This window comes from Centropristis striata, chromosome 2, assembly GCF_030273125.1.
Source record: "Centropristis striata isolate RG_2023a ecotype Rhode Island chromosome 2, C.striata_1.0, whole genome shotgun sequence".
In the NCBI taxonomy this organism is placed as follows: domain Eukaryota; kingdom Metazoa; phylum Chordata; class Actinopteri; order Perciformes; family Serranidae; genus Centropristis; species Centropristis striata.
In genome coordinates, this window is record NC_081518.1 from 8601379 (window position 1) to 8624578 (window position 23200).

General features: G+C 39.3%; 1 protein-coding gene across 1 annotated transcript in view; it reads right to left on the reverse strand.

The window, feature by feature from the left end:
* The window catches only part of gpc5a (glypican 5a), a 162108-nt gene that overhangs the window by 44607 nt on the left and 94301 nt on the right, over positions 1 to 23200 (reverse strand). Inside the window, exon 8 of the mRNA XM_059358340.1 lies at positions 20560 to 20722. Within this exon, the coding sequence (XP_059214323.1) occupies positions 20560 to 20722 (163 nt within the window). The remainder of the gene's footprint in view (positions 1 to 20559; positions 20723 to 23200) is intronic.

A 23200-nucleotide genomic window follows, 5' to 3' on the forward strand; every position in this document is an offset into this window, starting at 1 on the left:
AATGAACGCCTTTTCCATACCCTAAGGTGAAGACATGACATACGTGACGACATAAGTAAAAAAAAACAAACAAAAAACAAAAAAACAAAAAAAAAAAAAAAAAATACATATATATATATATATATATATATATATATATATACATAAGATATAAGATAATTAACTAGTAATTAACTAGAGTATTTTGAAGTTTCACTGTGAATGGAGTTTTTATTTTGGACTGCATTTATACGTACACTCAGCAGCCACTTTATTAGGTACACCTATCTCGTTAATGCAAATATCTAATCAGCCAATCACATGGTAGTAACTCAATGCATTTAGGCATGAAGACATGGTGAAGACGAGCTGCTGAAGTTCAAACCGAGAATCAGAATAGGGAAGAAAGGCGATTTAAGTGACTTTGAATGTTGCATGGTTCTTAGTGGCAGAAGGGCTGGTCTGAATATGTCAGAAACTGCTGATCTACTGGGATTTTCGTTACATTACATTACATTACATGTCATTTAGCAGACGCTTTTGTCCAAAGCGACTTACAATAAGTGCATTCAACCTGAAGGTACTAGACATAGACCACAGGAATAAAGTAAGTCATTTTCACACACAACCATCTCTATGGTTTACAGAGAATATCCAGTGAGCAGCAGTTCGCTTGTTGATGCCATGAGGTGAATGGCCAGAATGGCTGGAGATGATGGAAAGGAAACAAATAACCACTTGCACAACACATCCAACCTTGAAGCAGATGGGCTACAGCAACAGAAGAACACACCGCCATTTTATAAGGTACACCTTGCTAGCTAATAATGTGGCCAGTTATTGTATATATTCTCTAGTCCAGCCATTCCCAACCAGCGAGATCATTTTGGAAAAAATATAAATGCACAAAAATTCAATCAAATTGCACAATTTCAGACAGGGAGATGTTTTAGTTGTTGTTTGCTTCATTATTTGTCCAAAATTCGTCGTATCAACTGACTTTGTATGATCTGAACTGTACCCGTGAGATTCTGTTCAGTGAGCACAGCGGAAAAAATAAACAAACAAAAAGAAAAAAAACTGGTGCATTGTTGCTTTACCGCAGCTGCAGTTTGCTAGCTATAACTGATGCTGGAAAAATGGAGAGATGGCTGCAAAGAAAAGCTCCAGACTTGGGTCAGCAGCAGGAGCAGGGGTCCCAAGGTCTACCAGCAGAAAGCCTAACGGGACCACCAGCCGAGAAACGAAGGGCAGTGGGGCCGACACCAGCTCGGCTCCGTAAATATCAGCCTGACTTCTTGAAGAGTGGCTTTTCGTTCATGACAAAAACGATACAGAATATCCACAGTGTGTCATTTGCTCTGAAGTGCTGGCAAACCAAAGCTTAAAACCAGTAAAACTGAAGAGACAAGAGGGGGAGGGGGTGGGGGGGTCCCGCAGACAACATGCATGTTAAATTGGGGGTTGCCACTCAAAAAGGTTGAGAACCACTGCTCCAGTCTACTGGGCATTCGGAGCATGTTACAACATTCACCAGTTCACACACACATTTATGCACTGATGGCTGAGGCCGTCATGCAAGGTGCCATCCTGCTCATCAGGCAGGAGCAGCGTCTTTTCCTAGGACATTAAATACTGGGGACCTTCAGGACCCTACAGGAACCTTCAGATAACTGCTCTACCTATGAAGCCATGCCATCCATATGTGTTAAAAAGTGTTTAAATGCAAAGCATGTGCAGAATAATGGGAAACTTATATTACTCAAAGAAAACTGATGGTGATCAATCATTTACATTTTGAGGCCTTTTTGGGATCCAAAAAAAGTTAAGCCAGATTATGTTGCAGACTCTATTTTCGTCAATAGCAAAAAGGCGAAATAAAAGAAATAACTAATACCTGAAACCAGTATGTTAGTTAAATGCATTTCTGCACTGCACAGAGCAAAAACCTAGATATCTGACAGGTAGTTTCTTCATGCAAAATTGATTTGGGGTTTAAAATGCAATCAAGCTGCTTTTAGAGGTTTAGTGAAGGTGGGTATTTTTTTACTCTTAGGACAAGCAGTGTATACAGAAAGTTAAGACACAAGGGTTAATAAAAGAAGAGATTACCTGTGAGCAGGTTATAAAACTGCATAGAATAGAGTTCTGTTGAATATCCTGAATGCCACAAAAAGCTGTTTCTTATTCCGGTGCATTGAAGCAGTCCTTGAACGTGGCAATCAAAAGCAGATATATAAAATGAAGGAATCTGTCTAGATTTATTTAAAGCCAGACAAGGGTCCATGGAGAAACCATGTTTTTAATGATGATGTAACTGCTGCTGCGCAATAAATCACGCAAACTTTAACCTCAGAGTGCAACATTGTCAAACCTGTCCTCTCCATTCGTGACCATGACAAACATCAAGCTGCTGCAGCCATGTTTCCTGCCTGGATATCAGCCTTTTCCATTATTTCTCATCCATTATCACTGAAGGTCAATAGAGAACATCAGCCTGAGTAGATTCAGACACCTTGTTCCTGTTGGGCGACTCAGATTTTCACCGGTTCACCTGACGTGTTTCTGTCAACGAGTGTGTACGTGGGAGAGTGTGTGTGTGTGTGTGTGTCTGTGCATGCTTGTGTATAGTGGTGGTTGTGGGTGTGCATACTATTGAGAAAGAGGGTGAACTGAGGGTTTTTGCAGCAGACATACAGTAGATAGGTTTTTTCTGCCTGGCAGGGCAGGCAGACAGAGAGGAGGGATGATGGGAAAGCAGCGTATGGGTCTGCCAGGGCTGCTGATGCACATCTAAGAATGACCTTGTAGGTCTGAGAATGAAGGCTGAGTGAAGTTTACAGAGGACATGAAGAGGAAGGAGACAAACCTGCCTGTCATCAAGCAAAGTCTTTTTTCATTTCGCCACAAGCTGGAAAATACAACTATATAAAATAACAATATTTTTCTAATTACTTTAAACCATCTAAAGGCTACAACATGATTGTTCTTTTGAGCAATGCTAACTGTATGGCTCAATGGGTGGCAATATCAGTTAGCTGGTCAGTCCACCACTTTGGTTCGGAAATATCTGAGGATGACTCATACTGAGTGAAACATCCCCACAACTACAGGTAGACTCTGTCAGGTAATTTGGTGCACAAATTCACCCAGGAATGAGGGATTTGTAATTCTTAGTGATCCACTGAATTTTCATCACACATCACCAACAAACTTTTAATTTAAAACTAATGACATTCCCATCATCCTGAGCTGTACTTTGTGTTTTGTGCCAATTAGCAAAGGGTAACCGTTTACCATTCTACACCGGCTACAGTGGGTTCATCATCTGAAAGCTGGAAAATGTAAGATTAATTTGAAATGCAGCTCAGCACCGTGTGTCAAGTTGCTCTAGTTATAAATCAGAATGAAAAATAAATTAATAATTGAATAATTAATTAAATAATTAATTAAAATAAATTGAGAAGGTGCATAAGGGATAACAACTTTATGATTGACATACATGATGGGCTTTTCCATGCTCAATTATGCCTGAAAATGTCTGAAAATTGCTCAGAAATCCTCTTACTGTCAATACACCTAAGCCATACATCCTCTGAATGCTCCAGATCTCTAGTTTGTGGTTGTGAAGTTTCATGAGGCTGTGATTATCCTAAAGTTAACAGCAGTTCATTGTATGCATTCAATTGTGGTTTAAAAAAATATCTAAATACAAAAAATGGCTACTATGGGGACGGACATCATCATATATTAATAAAATTGGGCTCATTGAATCCACAGGAGTCTTGGCTTTCCAGTGATAAACAATTTCTGTAATTCCAAGACTGCTTGGGGACCCCGGTAGGCAGAAAGATTCAAACAGAATTTGTGAAAACAACATGTTAGCATTGCTGACCTTCAAATTTAGCTCAAAGCACCACTGTGCATGTTCAGTATCACTCAACCACTAGCATTGCTGTAAACTCCCACAGTTTTTTCACTCACCTTGACTGACTACCAGCACAAAATAGACAAAATAGAGAAACTTCAATTATCATCTAACGAAAAATGTACACACAGAACGAAGCCTTCTGTGTAATAAACGGAGGATTGAGTCAGCAGTGGTGGGAATAAAATACCCAACTGCAACAGTAAAGCTCACAGTGATATGGTCTCATAAAAGAAGATTTTCATTCAATTTTTCATTACTGAGAGCCATCATAGGAGAGCTATTGTAGCTTTTTAGATAAACATATAAGCTTGCAAAAGACAGAATGTGGGCAGTCAATATAGTAGCCTTGAAAATATGTACTCTGTAGCAGAGACGGCGAGTAAGAGCTGAAGAGACAAGGAGCAGACAGACAGTGGGAAGAGGGTCAGAGTCGATTGGTCGTTGGGTCGTCAGTGAATAAGTCGTCTTAATGAAACGTCCAGCATCTGTGCTTATTGATAGAGCAGACTTTTGGTAGATGGGCTGTGTGTCTGACACCGGCTGATTATTAAAACAGTTCACACAATGATGTGTGCTTGCCCTTTTCATGGTTCATTAACACGATGAGATGTCCTTCCACATGCAAGCCGCAGCTCATTAAGCCAGCTATTAAATCATGCGCGCTGTGAGAAAATGATTGAAAAACAGAAATGTGCCGTTGAAGATAATGACAACTTACTGTGGTTAAAAAGCTCTGCTTAAAAAAACACAAACACCTGGAAGGGGAATGATAAAGAAAATGCAAGGTTTCTATTATCTTACAATAAAAATGTCATTACGTTTACTGTGGCAAATCAGAAAGCAATTGCATTTCATTTTCATCCAAACATGGTTTGAGTTAGAGGTTCAAAGCACATACACACGGTGTGTATTTCATCTGAGACAGGATCCAATCTGAGCTGTGACCATATGTTAATACACAGCAGATATTAATCTGTATGCTTTCATCTGGCCTGCTTTGTGGCTTACTTATGTGAAACGGTAAAAATGTTCTTATACGTAAACAGGCCGCAACAAATCAAATTTTTTTCTGTGTACTTGAACAAGGACAAAAAGTCAGGACGTACAGTTTGTCTGTGATCTATGCTATTGATGGCTGATTGATGAGAAGACCTATATCCCCTCCCCACCTGCTTTGAATGTCACCCATTACATGACCATGATAAGTTGTTATTAGTCTCATACATACACGTAGATATGGATTAGAAGGTGCCTGATCCATTTACTGTATGTGCAGAAGGTCACTGTTAAATATCTCTTGGTAGTTTTGTTTGGGTTAGGCATCAAACATATGTAGTTATGTTAAAAAGAAACAACATTGTTAGTTTTAGTGAGGAAAAAAAAGATTGTTTGGATTAAATACCTCTATGTTCCTGAATGTATGCATGTCAGAATACATACATGATGTGAAAATGACTCAATTTTTTTTTTGATTCACACTTTTAGTTTGGCTGCAAACCTGGTTCTCCTGGATGGAAGTCCTGTGCGGACAATATCACTCCTTATACTATGCCGCTTCTTCCTTCACTCCTGTAATAATTACTACAGCCTCTAGGGGTCATGACTTATGAACCCACTATTGTAGATGGTGAAGCATGCCCCTACCTATTCGTATCCATGTGGCTGATGGTAAATGGTAAATGGACCTGCACTTTTGTGCAGAGATTGGTTATATAATATTATTATCAATTCCTGTCCTGGAGCCATTACATCCAATTCAGAAAAACAATACAAAATCGTGCAGGTTCCTCAGAATCGTGAACCGACCCAAATCTACTTCATTCCTCTGACCTGAAATTGGAGCTCTGGTGCAAAGCGTCCAAGCCCCACGTTTCCTGGCCAACACTGACACCTTGCTGCTAGAGGCCTTACAATAAATGTTAATATAGTACCCCATTTTATAGGCTAACAAAGGCCTTCTGAACCTTCTGACGGTAAATGGTAAATGGACCTGCACTTATATATCGCTTTTCTAGTCACTTTGCGACCACTCAAAGCACTTTATACTCATTCATACTGGTGGCAGAGGCTACCCTAAACCACTATTGGGAATTCATTCACACACAGATGAATGCAGCATTGGGAGCAATTTGGGGTTCAGTATCTTGACCAGGGATACTTCGACATGTAGGCTGCCATGGTCAGGGATCGAACCACCAACCTTCCGACCAGTGGGTGACCACTGTACTGAGCTGCTTATAGCAACCAGTTAATCGTATGAGTACATTTGATCCGCATGCCATCACCTCACCAATATGATTTATTGAAAAAGTGCAAGTCCAAATCAGGACTGTCCAAGGCTCTTGAGGCCTCAGTTGATATGTCACCATGTATTTGAATACGGTGTGACACTGTGTGATCTGTGTGACAAATAAAGTCTTAAATGTTTAAATGTTAAACCATGTCAGGTGTGCTGCTTCACAGAAGGTGCTGCTTACATTACCTCCCTAATTTTAGTATGATAAAAAACAACAATTTTGATGAGTCACTCACATCTATCATTTCCAATAGTTGAAAGCAGGCTGAGTCGCAGAAAGGTGCATGATTATCCATATGAGTTAGATAAGCCCACAGTAAACGGGGGAGGCATACATGATGAGTCACTGGAGACTGATTACATAAACTAATCCCACAGTGAAGCTAAAACCTTGAACAATCTGTGGATGAGTGGGAGGCAGTGGGGTTAATATGTTGTTTAAGGTAGTTTAGTAATCCCGGGCATGTCAAGGTAACCTAAATTCAACTTAGAAAGCAGTATTGCCATACAACACATAACACTTCATACATAAAAATATGCATATGTTGAAAGTTTACAAGGAACCATACACCAAACTCATATTCAGCCTCATTTATAGCTTCCAGGAACCGAATAAACCTACAATTTAATGGGAGATGTCTTTAATTTTTCTGGTAAAGTTGCCAATTTTTTAAGAAAAGTAGCTGAGTTTTGTCACTCTGTATTTGCACAGATATAGTTGTTAAAGAGTTGAAGGCTGTAGGGCTGGAACTATACTGTCCGTGTTAAGATATTTTCTGTTTTTTCTCCTGACTGTCTACCAGCACTCTCTACCGCAGAGACTGCAGGTCTTAGAGCAGCCAATGTTGGATTACTTTCTGAGCTCTCCACCACTAGTTAAGCAGGAAAAGTTACACAGAACAGCCAGTGGTGTTGTGAGAAATAATGCGTACAGTTGGCTCCTGAACTGTTGGGGTCTAGAATGAACTATCTCCCTTCAGGGTTTTTAAGCTCAAGATAAATCCATTGGATATAGAGGTTTTCTTTCTGCTGTCTGCTATCTGTGAGTTTTTGAGAACTGTTTGGCTGTGGTATGAAAATTGAGTTTTGAAACATGACCCAAAAAACTTAAAGATACAGGAGTGTCCCTCACTGGGGTGCGTGATCATTTTCAGGCCAATGAGGCTTGTCCAAATTTTCGTTTTTCTTTCACAAATAATAGACCACCTATTTCAATTAGGCAAACCATTTTGCATTGAGCCCACTGCAACTTTCCCAGAGATCTGAGACCATTTGAGGAATTTATTAGTAAATAAACCTGTGATTTACTCAGGGGGACCAATATATCCTGAGGGATATATTCAGTTGATTTTTTTAGGAAAGGTCCCAAGAAGTCTATTACAGATTCATAAAGGTGTTCTTAAACCACTGAATTTTTCGTAACTGATTTCTTATAATGGTTCTTATAATATCAGTATCTGTTTAGTTTAGTTTGTTTTGGATTTTGTTTTAAGAAGACAGCCTTCTGAGTACCTCTGTATAGTCATATCAGTGCTGAATTGACATAAAAAAAGCTCTATTTGCATTCCAGCTCAACCATTCACTATATCAGCTACCATATCATAATCTGTGATTTTTTTCACCTCTAAATTTGGTATTGTGCCCTAATTAACATGTCATTACTCAAATATGCATGAGTGTGCTCTTACGTGTGCCGGTTTTCGGCTTGACTTCAGAATGAAATCCCAAATAAGAAAACATTGTTGAATTAAATTTCTTTACGGTTGGTGAATGCAGCCCATTGTTAGGAAGAGGTGTCGACATTTCTTGTTGTTCATTAGTGTTAAAAACCAAGTTAAGCTGTTTCCTGACTAGTTTGAAAAAAATGGCTTCATGTCACAGTGATAAATTTCAAAATGAAACAATGTCACCATTTCACCTCGACAAGTGAAAAAGTAATTAAATTACTCTTTTGAAAAATGCTGAATTAAGACTTTACTGTCATTATCAAATCTCTTGCACCATGAGCTCTGGCAGACACAGCCCTTTCCTGGAAATCACTGGCAGCCAGCTCATCTGTCTGCCGATGACAGGAGCCATTTCACTAATGTACTGACGAATGCTCTGTGTTTCATACAGTGTCCTTGACACTCACCTCCACTGTCTCCAGCTGCAGTCATGGACTTTGGCTGGAGTCCTCCGTACACTGGGAGGATTTTCGCTTTCTTGATATCAACAGCTTTAGCTTTAGCTTTTTTTTTTATGGCTGAATGTCTTTTAACCAGTAGGGCATATCGTGTGTACCGAAGTGTTACTTATGGACCTGGAATGTTGCAGCTTTGACTTGGTCTTTCTTGGTTCTTGCAGCCATCCTGTCTGCAGTCTATTAGGTGGCCTTTTGATAGTTCGACCCCTTCAGTTTCAATTATTCTCCCTCCATTTGCTTCCACCCAGCTACATTTTTTCCACTCCAAATGGCTTCCCAGTGTCATTGCTGTAGATCCACTTGTCATTCAGCCTGATGGCTTGCATGTAGACGAGGTAACTGATGGTAGCCCCCCTCATGAACCTTAATGCACTCCTCATGGTGATCCGACTGAAAGGTTTGAAGCCTATGCAGAACGAGCAGCGGGGACGACATTAGGTCGGTATGGAGGAGCAAACGATGGGCACTTGTCTGATCAAGCAGCTTTTAGTGGTTTTTCTCCATTTCTCCAAGTCCATTGAGTTTCCGATGACGGCTCTTAGTGTGTTGTTGACCTTGTATACTGCAAGATGCTCCAGGGATTCATGAGTGCCGCACTGAGTCTTTGGCTTTATGGTTGTTCGTCTAGTCTACAGCTGAGCAGTAAGGTTGAAATAAAGATATTTTTTTAGAGGATGCAGTTTGTGGTGATGCTGAAATGTATTGCATCATACAGGGACGCGTTTACGTGAGTTAACCTCCCATCGTTGTTACAAATGGGGAGGACAAAATGATAGAAAAACCTATCGACTTAAAAGTCAGTCTCTTCTCAACAGTTGGATTTATTGCAGGGCTGGGTTTGTTTTCAGTAGTATTAATAAAACACATTAAATTATACTGAGGACTGTGGCAATGAACTGTATCACCTTCATGAGGTAAATCAGAAAACGTGACATCAGTAACACAAAGTCAGCCTGGAGCAACGACAAGAAACTTTTAACTTGTTATTAAAAAACTCTGAATTTAATACTGATGTGTCCTTGAGAGCTACACAAGCAAACAAGGCCACCATCAAGAAGATTGGTTATATAATATTATTATCAATGCCTGTCCTGGAGGCATTAGATCCAATTCAGAAAAATACAAAATCGTGCAAGTTCTTCAGAACGGTGGACCGACCCAAAGCTGCTTAACTGCTCTATTTGACCTGATATTGGAGCTCTGGTGCGAACTTCCAAGCCCCACCCGTTTCTTGGCCAACACCGACACCATGCTGCTAGAGGCCCACACTGTTTTGCTTGACCTGCTGGAGGGAAGGGAGGCACAGAGGAGAGTCTGGTGCTCATGAATGTACTCACTTTTGTCTACGGGTGTGGCCAAAATCTACACAAAATAAAAAATATTAAACCAATAGCTTTAACCAACCAATTCGAGCTCCTGAAGTCTGGGAGACGTTACAGGGTCCCACTAGCTAAGGGAGCCTTTAAAAAATATTTTATCCCCAACGCCTCCTCAACTCAACATATGTGATGCACTAACTTTTAACTGCTCTTAATTGTTTTGTCTTTTCTTTTCTTTTCTTTTCTTATTCTGCATTCTCAACTGCTGTATGTTTTTGATGAAGTTCTGTATCTTAACAGTGAGCCGAAGGCAAATTTCCACCATGGTGGATAATAAAGATTTATTGTATTGTATTGTATTCCTCATAGCTGCTTTAAAAACATATTTTTGTCAATAATAATTCTGATAAATTATGAATATTGGAGATCTGTGTAAATATAAACTAACATACAGTTCAGCACTAATCACAGTGGTGAAAAGTAAAGCATATTAACTCAAGTACAAATTTAAGGTGGATGTACATCATTTAAGTATTACCTTTTCATGTACTTTAAACTTCTACTCCCTTACAATTCAGACAGAAATATTGTACTTTTTACTCCAGTTATATTACAGCCCAAGTCAATAGGTCTTAGTGTTAGTGTCTTAGTGTGCTTTGACAGCGCAGTATGCCGCTACTTTTACTTAAGTGAAATATCTGAATACTTTCCCCTCTATCGTAGAGTGCGTTTGGGTTCGTCTGTTTCAGCTTGCAGTCGTAGAGTGACAGCTCTCTCTTCAGTAACTGGTGCTCTGGGGCCTCTGCAGTAGTTTCCAATCCCCTGCTGAGCTTGCTTGTGTACTGACACACGTGTCCCTTCAGTTTCAACCCTGTGATATCTGACAGGAGTCTCCATGTTGGATAGAAGTTGGATGCTGCTATTCCCTTGTGGGTAGCTTTCATGATCAGTATTTTCCTGCCTTGTGTTAGACAGTCACAATGGGAGTCTGCTGTTAGTAAGCTTGGCATTAATGCAGCACTATTAGTTTCTTCAACCAGTAGGTGTGGATCGTTTCAGGACTTATTTACTTCTGAAAGAGTGACTTGTTCCTGCTCTTAGAAAATTGCAATGAATGACTCGTTTTGGGTCACTGTGCATTGGTGTTTCTTCATTATCCTTTCACCTAAACATGTAGAATTCATGCAGGTCTATAAAAGTGTTAAGGATTACACTTGGCATAAAGAAAAGATATTCATTGATGTTGCTCAATATCTATAGAGCACGCTCTGTGATCTTTAACGTTAGAATTTATATATATTCCTCTTACAAAACGGGTCAGGAACAGTTGGTGTGGCTGCAGCAGTGCCTGCTTTTCTTTTTAATAAACTTGCGAAAGTTTTATCTCCAAATGAGCTGCAGGCGGCTCAGGCTCGCTCCTCCTCTTCATCTCCAACTTCTCTCAAGAAGACCTTTCTCTATCATCCTCTTGGTCTCCCAGACATTCAGGTCTTATCACCCCGGTGGAACGGGTCAATGAATGTGGCCTTGCCGGCTTGCTCCTGGCAGAGCTCTGTGCTGCACATCTGCTGCTGCACGGAGCTGACATTTTCGGTTTACAGTTTATACTTTCAGTGTACTGTCCATCATCGGGATAACACAATAGAGGGTTTTTTATTTGATAAATGTAGGTGCCAAAATTAACTGAATGGGTTGTATTTTTCTTTTAAAGCAAAAAGATGTTGGGGGCATTGGGCAACTAATATAATCAATCTATATCTGAACAGCTAGTCCAAAATATAAACCTTGGTTGTATTCCATCTTTAGCCCATTAAGATTTAACTACATAATAATCCACAACAGCTACAGCAGCAGTTTAAGTTACAGAGGCTCCTAAATATCAATGAGACAGACGTTCAACACAACCTGAGTACAAACAGCATTTACATTCTTCTTTGTAACATCATTATTTCCGCCAAGGAGGTTATGTTTTCAGTTCGGTCCTGTCACCAGTATTATGGGAAAACTTTCATGAAAGTTGGTGAAAGGGTGTAGCATGGGCCACTGAGGAACCCATTAAACTCTGAAGCATAACAGAATCACAGGGTGGATACACAAATTAATTTTCGCTTTTATTTACATTGGGGGATAGAAAAAATGTGTTCCTGACTGGGAAAATTCATGTACAAGTCACAATGTTAACATTGTAAGAAAGGACATACCTTGGCAAAGGCCTGCACTATAAAACAACACTTATAGTTATTACTGTGGGTACAATTAAGGGTGAAGGGGGAAATTTGACTCAGAATATACCAATATAGTGTTTGTGAAAAAAAATAGTGAATTGATAATTTAATTTTTTTTACTGTGCTTGAAATGATAATGCACTCTAACTTCAGTGTACAATGTACCCAAATGAAGAAATACTGTTCATAAGACTGTAACACTTATTTATCTATGTTAATCTATTTAGTTAGAGCATTTAGTTAGAGCTTCTTACTTTACTATTTTACAGTGTAAAATACTCCCTAGTATTTCCCTAGTACCTGAGGTACAGCTTTTAACTATGACCTGCACTATTGGGAAGAGAAGAAAGTAACGAATCACTTAGTTAAATAATTAGTTCACTGGGTTTGGTTAATGGACTGATAATCAGACAACCCAAGAGTTCACCCAGTAAGACCTACTGGTCACGAGCTTATGAGACACACTGCTGTAAATTATTTCGGTTCCATTATTAGCGGCACAGAGGAGGCCAGGAGTCACAGCAGGTGACCTAATTTGATCTCACACTGTAATGAGGATAAAGATCTAACTAATAGGCACAGCAAAGTATAACAAGGTCTGTTAGGGAAACTCAAAATGGCTCCCAGTGATAGGCCTATTACTGTATGTGTGCAACAAAGTGGCCTTTGTGTTATTCCCTATCTCTCAGATCTCTCATTTAGAGACGGAAAATATAAAACACCATAAATTATGATGGAAAAAATGGCAGATCCCCCACCGAACACTGGCATGGCAATTATCACTTGACATTAAATAGTCAAGGAGTTTTACATGCAACAGCTACATTCAGTCATTTACAGCCAGCGTGCGAGGTAGAAGCTCAAATGACATCGAATTCTCTCCTGCTGAGACACTATTAATTAATAAGAGTCATGGTAAAGCAGCCTCTCCCCTTCCCCTCATTGTGCTTACTTGCTAGAAATCGATTGGTGTCTCCACTGCTGCCACTGTGTCTGACAGATGTCTTTTTGCAGTACAATGCTCATGCTGCAAGCAGTCACAGTGTCTGCAGCTGAACCACGCCAGGTCAGATTGGAGGCATGGAGCTCCCTGTTGGGGTTGGAGCATGAAAAAAAACCTCTTTGTTGTTCTCCACTGCAGGCGTTGTTGACGGGTCACAGAAATCAAAGATTTAGTGGTGGATAGAGGGAAGTTGAGGAAAAACTATTTTTCTTCTAGTATGTAGCAGTTTGTAGGTGTGTGTGTGTTCTTATATTGGCCATGCTAGCAGCACATGCCCAAGGGACGGCAATGTCAGTTGGCGGCCAACTTCTGCCACGACATTTTGTACGGACGCTAAAAGGCCCCAGAAGAAGAATCCGATACAACGCTGATGATCTGCTGACTTTTCATCGAGCGGCATCAACAGGTTTTCATCCATCCAATGAAAGATCTACACATCTATTGCATGGAATGGCATAAAATTTGGCCATTAGTTATCAGATGATAAACCTGGATATCCTTGGTAAATCCTTGGTAAATGTCTTTTACCTCCAGTGCAGGACTTCTGAAAGTTTTGATGAGTGCAAAGTTAGGAAGCTAGCATATGATTGAGGGAGCACTAAAAAAATGCAGCCAAGAGCCAGTATGCACATGCACACAGACCAGGATTCACTCTCAGACTTGTTCACCTTTAATAATACAAGTGTTTGAGTGAAAAATTACAGCAGTTTTCTGGTCAGGGTGTATTAATCTGAGGCCCTGTTGGCTGATTTGACTGAGAGAGTCAATGTTAAAGGAATGGAAACGAAGTGGAAATGTAGGAGTCATTTCTCTTCCATATTTAAATTGCTAAGTTATGCACCAAAATTGCTAATGTTGCCAAACAACCAATAGCTTTCTATAAGTTATTCATTCCAAATCTGACAGTTGTTGCGGGAATGCAGTTTAACTCTATGGCATATAAAATGTAGGCTACTGTCAGTAAAACTATTGAAATGCAACATTTAAGAATAAACTATGCACTAGTGCCACCACCAGCTTCACATTCGTGATATTAACATTCATGTTCACTTCGAGATGAATTGTAATCACTTTGATCCTCTAACTTCTCTATGAGCACCATCATCACGTCAAAATTTCACTCCAATACTTTGGTTTATGATCAAATACCTGAACAACTAAAGACAGACACTTCATCCTCAGCTGTACTTTGTGCTCAGTGAAAAACAGTGTGCTCACACTAAACTGCTTAACATCTAAATGATAGCATTGTCAGTGAGCATGTTAGCATACTATATTAGCATTTAGCCCAAAGCAAAGCTGCTCAGCTACAGCCTCACAGAGCTGCTAGTATGGCTGTAGACTTGTTTGTTATTTCTCAACTATGTAGTGATAATTAGGCCAACAAGACTGAAATGGCAAACCCAGATTTATCATATTCATATCTGAGCCAGACTTTTTTTTTAAATGTAATTAAACCAGGTGTGTAATTATCTCTTCAGGCTCAATCACAAAGTCGGGCTGCAGCAGAGAATTGGTCCATCCCAACTACTTGAGACTCTTCAGCTTCACCTTATTTATCAAAATGAAATTCTGGATATGAAAGGCAAAAATATCTTCTGTTATTCGGGCATGTAAAAGTGTCTGTCTCTGAATTTATGCATAAAAAGAGTTGACCCTTTTACCCTCACACAGAGCACACAAACAGCCACAGTGTGGATTAATAAAGCTCCACAGACATTAGATACATTATAGCTTTTGTTAATGAATCAGTATTCCAATTATGTCCATTATAATTGGTAATCATGAATGTGGTTATGATGCTTTACATGCACTGTAATAGGTGGCAATACACAACAATGTGATATTACAATAGTTTTGACATTGAGGTGCTCATTCTCATTAGTGTTAAATGTTCATTTCATTTAATTAAGAATAAATGTGTGTGTTTGTTGAAGTAATTGGCAGGTCTGTAATAACCAGAGAGAAAAAAAAAACAGGGCCTGTTGTGGGAAGAAAATGAATGAAAGATTCTGGATAGATTCTTCCTCTCCGGTGTCTTGGATCCTTAAGTTGTCTTGTTAGTTGGTGTAACCTGACGAGCTGTGAGCAGTCAGTGCACCTCAATGTTTAACAGGGTGAAATGATTCAATCTTTTTCACTGTGTGCTTTCAAGAATTCTCTGGGTTTGAGCCTTAACAGGGTTTCTGCTATATTCATTGCTCGCTGCTACTTCAGAATAGGGGATTGTTTTATTTTCTTAATTCTGTAGCAGTGACCTCCGCCGAAAGGGGAGGAGCGACTAGAGATGTCATAACAACCGCAACAGTGCGAACACTCTGTTAGCATTACTGAAGTTTCTGAGTGAGATTTGACTACCTGTTATACCGAATGTCTAGCTAACATTACTGGAAGAGAACAAAACACACTGCAGCCAGTCAGCCTCCACTTGTTTTTCCGGGGCTTGTATTTACTAAGCGTTACGGTAAGAACGTGTTATACCCGCCTTCAAAATAAAAGCAAACACATGTAGCTTTCAAAATAAGAGCACATGGATGTGTTAACAGAGTCCACCACAGAATTTACAAGAAGACTGTCAAAATATGATGCCTTGAATAAAACATAGAAGAACCCTAATTCTCCTTCACAATAATTCATTAATATATGCAATGATTAAGATGGAACAGTGGCATTTGAATGTGCCAGAGGCACCAAATTTAGGCTTTTAGGGCAAAAGCTTTTTCTCCGGGGGAGAATGCAACAGGACTACCACTGACTACTTTGTGGGAAAAAAGCTTGTTTTGCAGTCGAGTGTCATTATACTTTCTAAAATTGCTGATTGATATTTACACACGCACACCATCCAGGGGACAAATACCCCTTTACCCTGCTGCTGAAAAAATCCTAGAGCAAACACTGCTTAATATATATTTCTGCAAAGATGGGCAATTTGGGCGTGTAGCTCAGGGATCTGGAGTGCCTGCTGCAGCCGCTAAACATTCAGAAGTCCTTGACATATTTCTGAAGTTTGAACTCCTCACATTGTTGCTTCTTGTTACATACACAACATTCTCACAAAACAGTAATTCTGCTTAATGAGGATAATCCCTTCAATCAGGCTTGTATTGTCAGTATTGAGCTGATCCCGTTTTATTTCCTTATCACCCCAATCTATCGTCAGCATGTTCTGCTGATAAACATCAAAGACACAAAGGAGAGGGATTATGGATAATTGTGGAGAAGGAAATCTAATTAAATTATACACGGTGTTTAAGTATCTGGCACTGAGATGGCAACATCATTGTATTCAATTTACTTTCATAGAGTGACACGCTTTGTCATAAAATGGCAGCAGGAAATAAATAGCAGTCTTCTCAGAGTGTAAGATTTAAAAACTCAGACTCTTACATTTTACAATATGCAAAACAGATCAGACGTGATATTCTACCTGTGCTTGGTGAGATTATTAGGTTTTTAGCATATTGGTTTTCATCTCACCTTCATGAATTATTTTTTCCTGATTCTACTGTTGCATTTTTTTCTGGTCCTGTAGTTGTATTTAATATTGTATTTGTGTCTCTTCGGCTTTCTGTTTTGAAGTTTTGCACACAGACTGAAATAAAAACTAAAAAAGTTCATTAATAGTGTATCAGCACCGCAGTGATTTAGCCTCATGGTAGCCAATTTATCAGCTGTGCTGCACAGCAACTTTTTCAGAACTCTCAACTTTGTTTCTAGCAGGAAATAAGACTAAATTAATTACATTTTCCATCCATGGAGAACAATGTAAATGTGTTTGGCGACAGCTCAGTTCAGCTGATGGAGATTTGCACCAGTTGCTTGTCTGATTTAAGAGTTTGATGATCACAGAGCAACAACCCGTCTCCCTGCACTATGAGCTCTGTGCTGCAGGAAATCTATTTATGTGCTATTGATGCATATGAGATAATTTGGCAACTTTTAGTGGCTTTCAAATTTCAAAAACAATTTGGCAAAGTTACTGATTAAAAGAGCACTTGGGTTGATTATTGTACTTTCTGTACGAAAAACATAAAACTGAATATTTTTCCACACTGAATAAAAGGCCTGAAGTTTGCCAACAGTTTGATGTCTCACAAGTTCTCATTTATCATTTTTGATTGGTTGTCTCATCTTATTGCCAGATGTAACACAGCAGAGGAGAAAGAAAGTGATTCATGCAACAAGTCTTCCAAATTAATACACTGTTTGTTCATGACTTCTCTATCAACAGGTAAAAAGCTTTTCTGACAGGACAGCTTTATTTGTATTGTGCCTTCCAACGCCGCTACAAATCACTGATGACTGGGTTTGGTTTGACCACAGTAGAAATGATTTAGTTTTAGTTTAAAATGAATACTCGGTTATGGAGTGAAAAGCTAGTCGTCCTTGAGAGGGAAAGCAGACAGACTGCCCTGGAAAGTATTCAATGTGTTGTATTCAGTTTGTCAGAGGAAAAGTGTCACAAATAGTTGTGTAACAAATGAAAGAAGAGAACTAGAGGGAGAAGTTCAAACCCAGCTTTAAATGTTGGGTTGCACTTTCAGGAGAAAATGGTCAAACACAGCTCCCCCCAATCCAACACCATCAAGCATGAAGCACACTGGCAGCTTATGCTCCTCTAAAGGAGAAGTAAACATCACTCCTTATGTCAAGCTGTACGGAGCCAAGTGCTTCCTTTTGGGGCATGGTGAGGTCAGCAGCCAAATATCAATACATTGACATAATAATATATTCCACACATGTTGGCTGACTGAACAAGAGGATTTGGCTGTTACAGAATTGGTTTAAAGGGGACCTATTAATCTAAATTCATACTTGTATTTAATGTTTCCAGTAGAACATGTTAACATGCTTTGATATGAAGAAAAAAAAGACAATTTTTGTTATCATATTGCCCATGGCTGCTGCACCTCTGTTCACCCTCTTCCTGAACCGCTCTGTTGTAGCGCCTGTCTCTTTAAGCCCCCCTCCCAATAAGCCCAGTCTGCTCTGATTGGTCTTCTGTATATTATCTCTCACCTTCTGTACCGCAGCACAGCCCGCTAGAGAAATGACCTTAACTGAGTATAGCAGCACTTACTACTGTGAAAAGTCACCAATAAAAGCTTAAAAACCAAAAACTACACAATCAAACAGGTTCCAGCAGGAATGTGATGCAAAATTGGAGAGAAATAAACAACAACAACCATTCAAGATTACAGGTTTTCCTGACATTAGCAGTGTACATTAAATTTGTCCAAACAAATGTACCTTTAGTTGTACCAGGCATTAAAATGAACAAGAAATTGAAGAAAAAGGGTGGTCTAATCATTTTTTCCATAAAAACACTGCAGTAAAGTGTCTGACACAGATGACCGTATAAAGAAATCTTTTTTACATATGTTTACCACATTATCTGGGACTCTTGCCATGTTTAATATGAACATCCAACATTGTAACATTATATAAATGACAATAAAAATAAAGAAAATTAAAATAGGTCCCCTTTAGCTGGGTAACAGATATTTGTGCTTTACTAATTCCTCTCAGCAACGGATGACTCATAAAGCTATAGTAAAAAAAATAATAGTCAAATGAGGGTAAAAACTTGTGATTATTAACCTGTGTCATACACCTGTTATGTCTAAAAGTTTTATATGTCCACGTTGGTTACAAGCAATGGTGACAGAGAATGTGTCAGTGGACAGAGGGTTACTTTATTTACTTCTACAAGTTGAAGAAGTGTTTCGGAATAAGACCGTTCTTTCATTTGGTATGATTTGAGAGCATATTTTTTTCCTGTTCATAATGGACAGCCCTCACATTGAGTATTTGCCTTTCAAGCAGCTTTATATTGTCCAAGACTCTTTGTCAGTAAGAGAGAAAGCAAAAAAAGCATCATGTTTTTGGTGCTGCTGTATCCTTGACTTGCAAATTTCTTTTTTTAATTCTGAAAGAAAGACACAGAAAAAGAAACACACCTACACCGAACAGCCACGAAGGAGAAATCAAACCGTTTTGTAGCCAAAAACACAAAAAAAGTAGAAACCTGCAGGGACGGACCAGAGGTCTGGTTCAGGTGGGGAATCCTGGGTGTTTGTGAGAGGGTCAGGCAGCAGGGGACAGATGCTCGACAGAGGTCACGACAGACAGTGGGTCATAAATATGGGGGACAGGCTGATCTGGCCTGTGACAAGGAAAGGGCGGCTCTACTGTAATGGGTGATAAATGTCAGAGCCTCCCCACAGCCTCAGATGAGCGATTGTTAAGGAGCTTTCCTGAGCCTGAGCTGCTAAAGCCTCGAGACAGACTGACAAGCAGTAAAGGAAACATTTACACGGAGAGAACGGCTTGTTTGGATGACCCCCACTTCCTCGCTGTCGCCATAGGCAAAATGAGAGAGGTGATTAATCAGGTTGTTAGCATGTTTGATGGAGAGGAGAGGAGAGAGGGAATCCATGTGCTCAGAGGAGAGTGTGACAGTAACAAAATGGAGAGGAGAGCTCCGCCGCTGTGATTCATCAGGGGTTACTGATCCTCTGAGGAGCAATAATTTTTAAAGTAACGGGCCTTGATTGCAATAATGTCCCCATAGCAACTATTATCTTTAATGACTATTATTATGGCTGTCATAAAATGGAGACTGGAGCAGGTCTTATTAAAATATAGTATTATGCAACAGTACCTTTGAATCTCCCCACTGATCAAAAACTAGTTTTAAGGTTTAAATTCTGCCACTTTAAAAAAGGTCAATGATTAAAAGGTTAAAGTTAAGCATAAGAACATACATATGCATAACTTGGTATATTTATGTGAGCTTTGTGGTGTGTGATCCATTAAGGGCTCTGGGGAATGCATTTTTCCATGAAAAAACGTTTTTGTTATTGTTGTGTTATATGTGTGTATAAATGTGACTTTTTTTTGCCTGGTTTGTCCTTGTGCTTAAGTTTTCTTTTTCTCAATATTCATATTCTTTTCTACCCAATACTGCCAACACTGCAGGATAAAGCTACACCAGGCTCACACCAGCTAGTAGCAACAGCAGAAGTTACAACATGAGATTACAGGAGTGTCTGTAATAATATCCTACGCACTTGTGAATTTGGGTACATTTTACACACAGAGGCACAGAGCTTCAGAAAGCCAACGGATGGGTAGGTCAGTGCAGAGCACCAAAAAAAAACCCAACAAAATGACAGTATGATAATAAGTAAACACAAGATTCACTCTCAGTTGTTTCTGTTGCATGGGAAAAGCATGCAAAAGGTTTAAAAAATGTACAAAAACGGCCAAAATACACAGAGCTACTAATGAGACTGTCACCTCACGGGGTGGAAAAGTGACAGCAAAGCACTAATTACTCTCTTTTTTTGATTATCGTTTGATTATATGTTTAGTTCATTACATTTATTTGTCAAATATGAATTAATCTTAACCTTAGAGCTATACAATAAAAACAAAATCATACATCAAAACATACACAAATTATAATCCTAAAGAATATAAATGAGAAATATTCCCACTCAAATGTTATATTCTTGCCGTTTAAGTCTACCTCCTTAGGGCAAGAATATAATAGCTTGGGAATGATTTCATTAAATTGGTTAGCTGTTTAATTGTTCAGTAAAAAGATGAGACTTACATTTGGAGACTCTGGAGACTTTCCTCTTAACCTCGCCACCACCTGAACCACCACAGCCGTCCTCATCATCACAGTCCCCGCTGTAACGTCCCTCTGCGTCTCCACTTCCTGTTTCAATCTGGTCCAGTGACCCCAGTTTAGGAATGGACTTTCCCTGCAACAGCTAGTCGAGATAAAAGACAGAAAAAGACACATTTTTAGTTCACATATTTTAGAAACTGAGCTTATGTGCCTATGATTTAAAAAGCTGCTGCGTTTCCTGCTGCAAGAAACATTATATCTACATTATATGTATATCGTATTCACATTCAGTATTCACAGCAGGGTAAAGTTAACAAGGTCCTCTCATGGCAAGGACAGTGCAAAATATGCATTCAGAAAATGAAGGGAAAAACAGAGAGAAAATGCAAAAGAGCTGCTGATTTATTATGCTGCTAATCAGCCACGGTCCTCGAGTAATAAAAAGCTACTGAATGACTGCACTGCAAATGGCATATTTTTATAAAACTTTCTGGCCAGGTTTTTTCTTTATCCTGAACCCAAAGCTTTTCTTTTTTTTTTTTTAAATGGTTGAATTCCTTTTTTGTGTTTGTGCATTTCAAAAAATAACAAGACAACATTAATCCCGATCACCACAGCCAACAAACTAAACTTAAATGAATCTATAGCATGTGTTATATGACGGCCAGCCCTCATGGCTGCAGTGACCTGCAGGGCAGTTAAACTTTCTGCTGTATTGCTTTGCAGCAGAATCTCAATCAAAGACTGTGTGAACTCGATACCAGGGGAAATGCATACGCTAATTGGCTCATTTAAATTCATGGTGCGTCATTGGAAACAAGAGAGAATGCTTTGTGTTGATCAGAAAGGTAGTGTCTATGCTAATTAGATACTGTTGTGGTTCAGTGCAGGGGGAGCAAAGTGTCGGGGTTGCTGCCATGGCTGAGCTGGGGCACATCTGCACTGATAATTATTCTGTCTGGAATCTCAGCTCATCAGTGGTGACAGGTTAGAAGATGGAGTACTGAGAGTTTGGGCAATCTAAGCGATTTGTGTAATTGGCATGATTTTTCTTTCTATTTATGTCCGACTGAGGCTTTAATACAATATGTGGAATAATGGTTCGGGAGTTTGACTGAATTTGAACTTTGTGCTTCAGAGTCAGGAGGTAGAGCACTGCTCGAGGGCTCAATATGTGCAGTTCAAAGGATGTCGACTCTGAGCCCCATTTACAAAGAAGACAGCATATTGCAATAATTAGTCAGTGCATGTAGGACAATATGCTGCCTGAGCTTTAAAATCCACTTGTACTTTGCAACAAGGTGAAAGGTTAAGATGTATTTATAAATCTGTACTGTATACACGTGTGTGTGTGTGTGTGTGTGTGTGTGTGTGTGTGTGTGTGTGTGTGTGTGTTCTTGTACTTCCTACATAGTGAGGACCACAACACGTTTTTAACCAACAGAGTGAGGACATTTTTGCAATGAAATTAAAACCAAAACTACTGAAAAATCCAAAACTATTATAACCTTGCTAGAGGATTCACTATTCCAATGAGGGCCCTCACAAAGATAGAAGTACAAGAATGTGTGTGTGTGTGTGTGTGTGTGTGTGTCTGTGTGTGTGTGTGTGTGTGTTGTACTTCCTACATAGTGAGGACCGCAACACGTTTTTAACCAACAGAGTGAGGACACTTTTGTGAAGTGAGGACATTTCGACCGGTCCTCACTTCTTTAAAGGCTTGTTTGAGAGTTCAGACTTTGTAACAACCTGGTCTCACAGAAATCCGTGAAATAGCCACAGATTTCGCTTAACTCAAAATCCGTGGAATAGCCACGGAATTGCTCACATTTCCGTGAAACTGACACGGATTTCGCTACAATGCAAGTTAATGACAGTCATATTTATCTCATTTTTAGTGAAAAATCAATATTTTGACTTAGTTTCTGCATAAAAATGGATTTTGATCACATTTGTAGCGAGAAATATATGTTTTATTTTCTAAATATTCACTCAGAATAATAAATGAATGTACATAATCACTTTGTATGTTGGAATAGCCACGGGATATGACTATGTCATTAACTTGCATTGTAGCGAAATCCGTGTCAGTTTCCCGGAAATTTGAGCGAATCCGTGGCTATTCCACGGATTTTGAGTTAAGCGAAATCCGTGGCTATTTCACGGATTTCTGTGAGATCATGTTGCTTTGTAACCTTAACCCTAAAACAATTAGGTTTGTGTTAGTGTTAGGGTTGGCATTTAGTTGTGATGGTGAAGGTAAGGGTAAGGGGGCTAGGGAATTCACTATTCCAATGAGGGCCCTCACAAGATAGAAGTACAAGAATGTGTGTGTGTGTGTGTGTGTGTGTGTGTGTGTGTGTGTAAGAGGTAAATGTGATGTTTTCTTTCAGGCATGAATTATCTCATACACTTTGGGTCAATATTTCAAGCCACACCTGTAATTTTAGAAGCTAAGATGAGAATAACAAGATTCATCTTGACGGCAGTTCAACCAATTTGAAACTGTGACAATCTGACGTGTTTTCTCACTTATTGACCAGAAGCATATTTTCTGTTCTCAGTTCACTCTGACAAATTAGTTTGTCACACTCAAGGTTTGGAGGAACAGGAGCCAAAA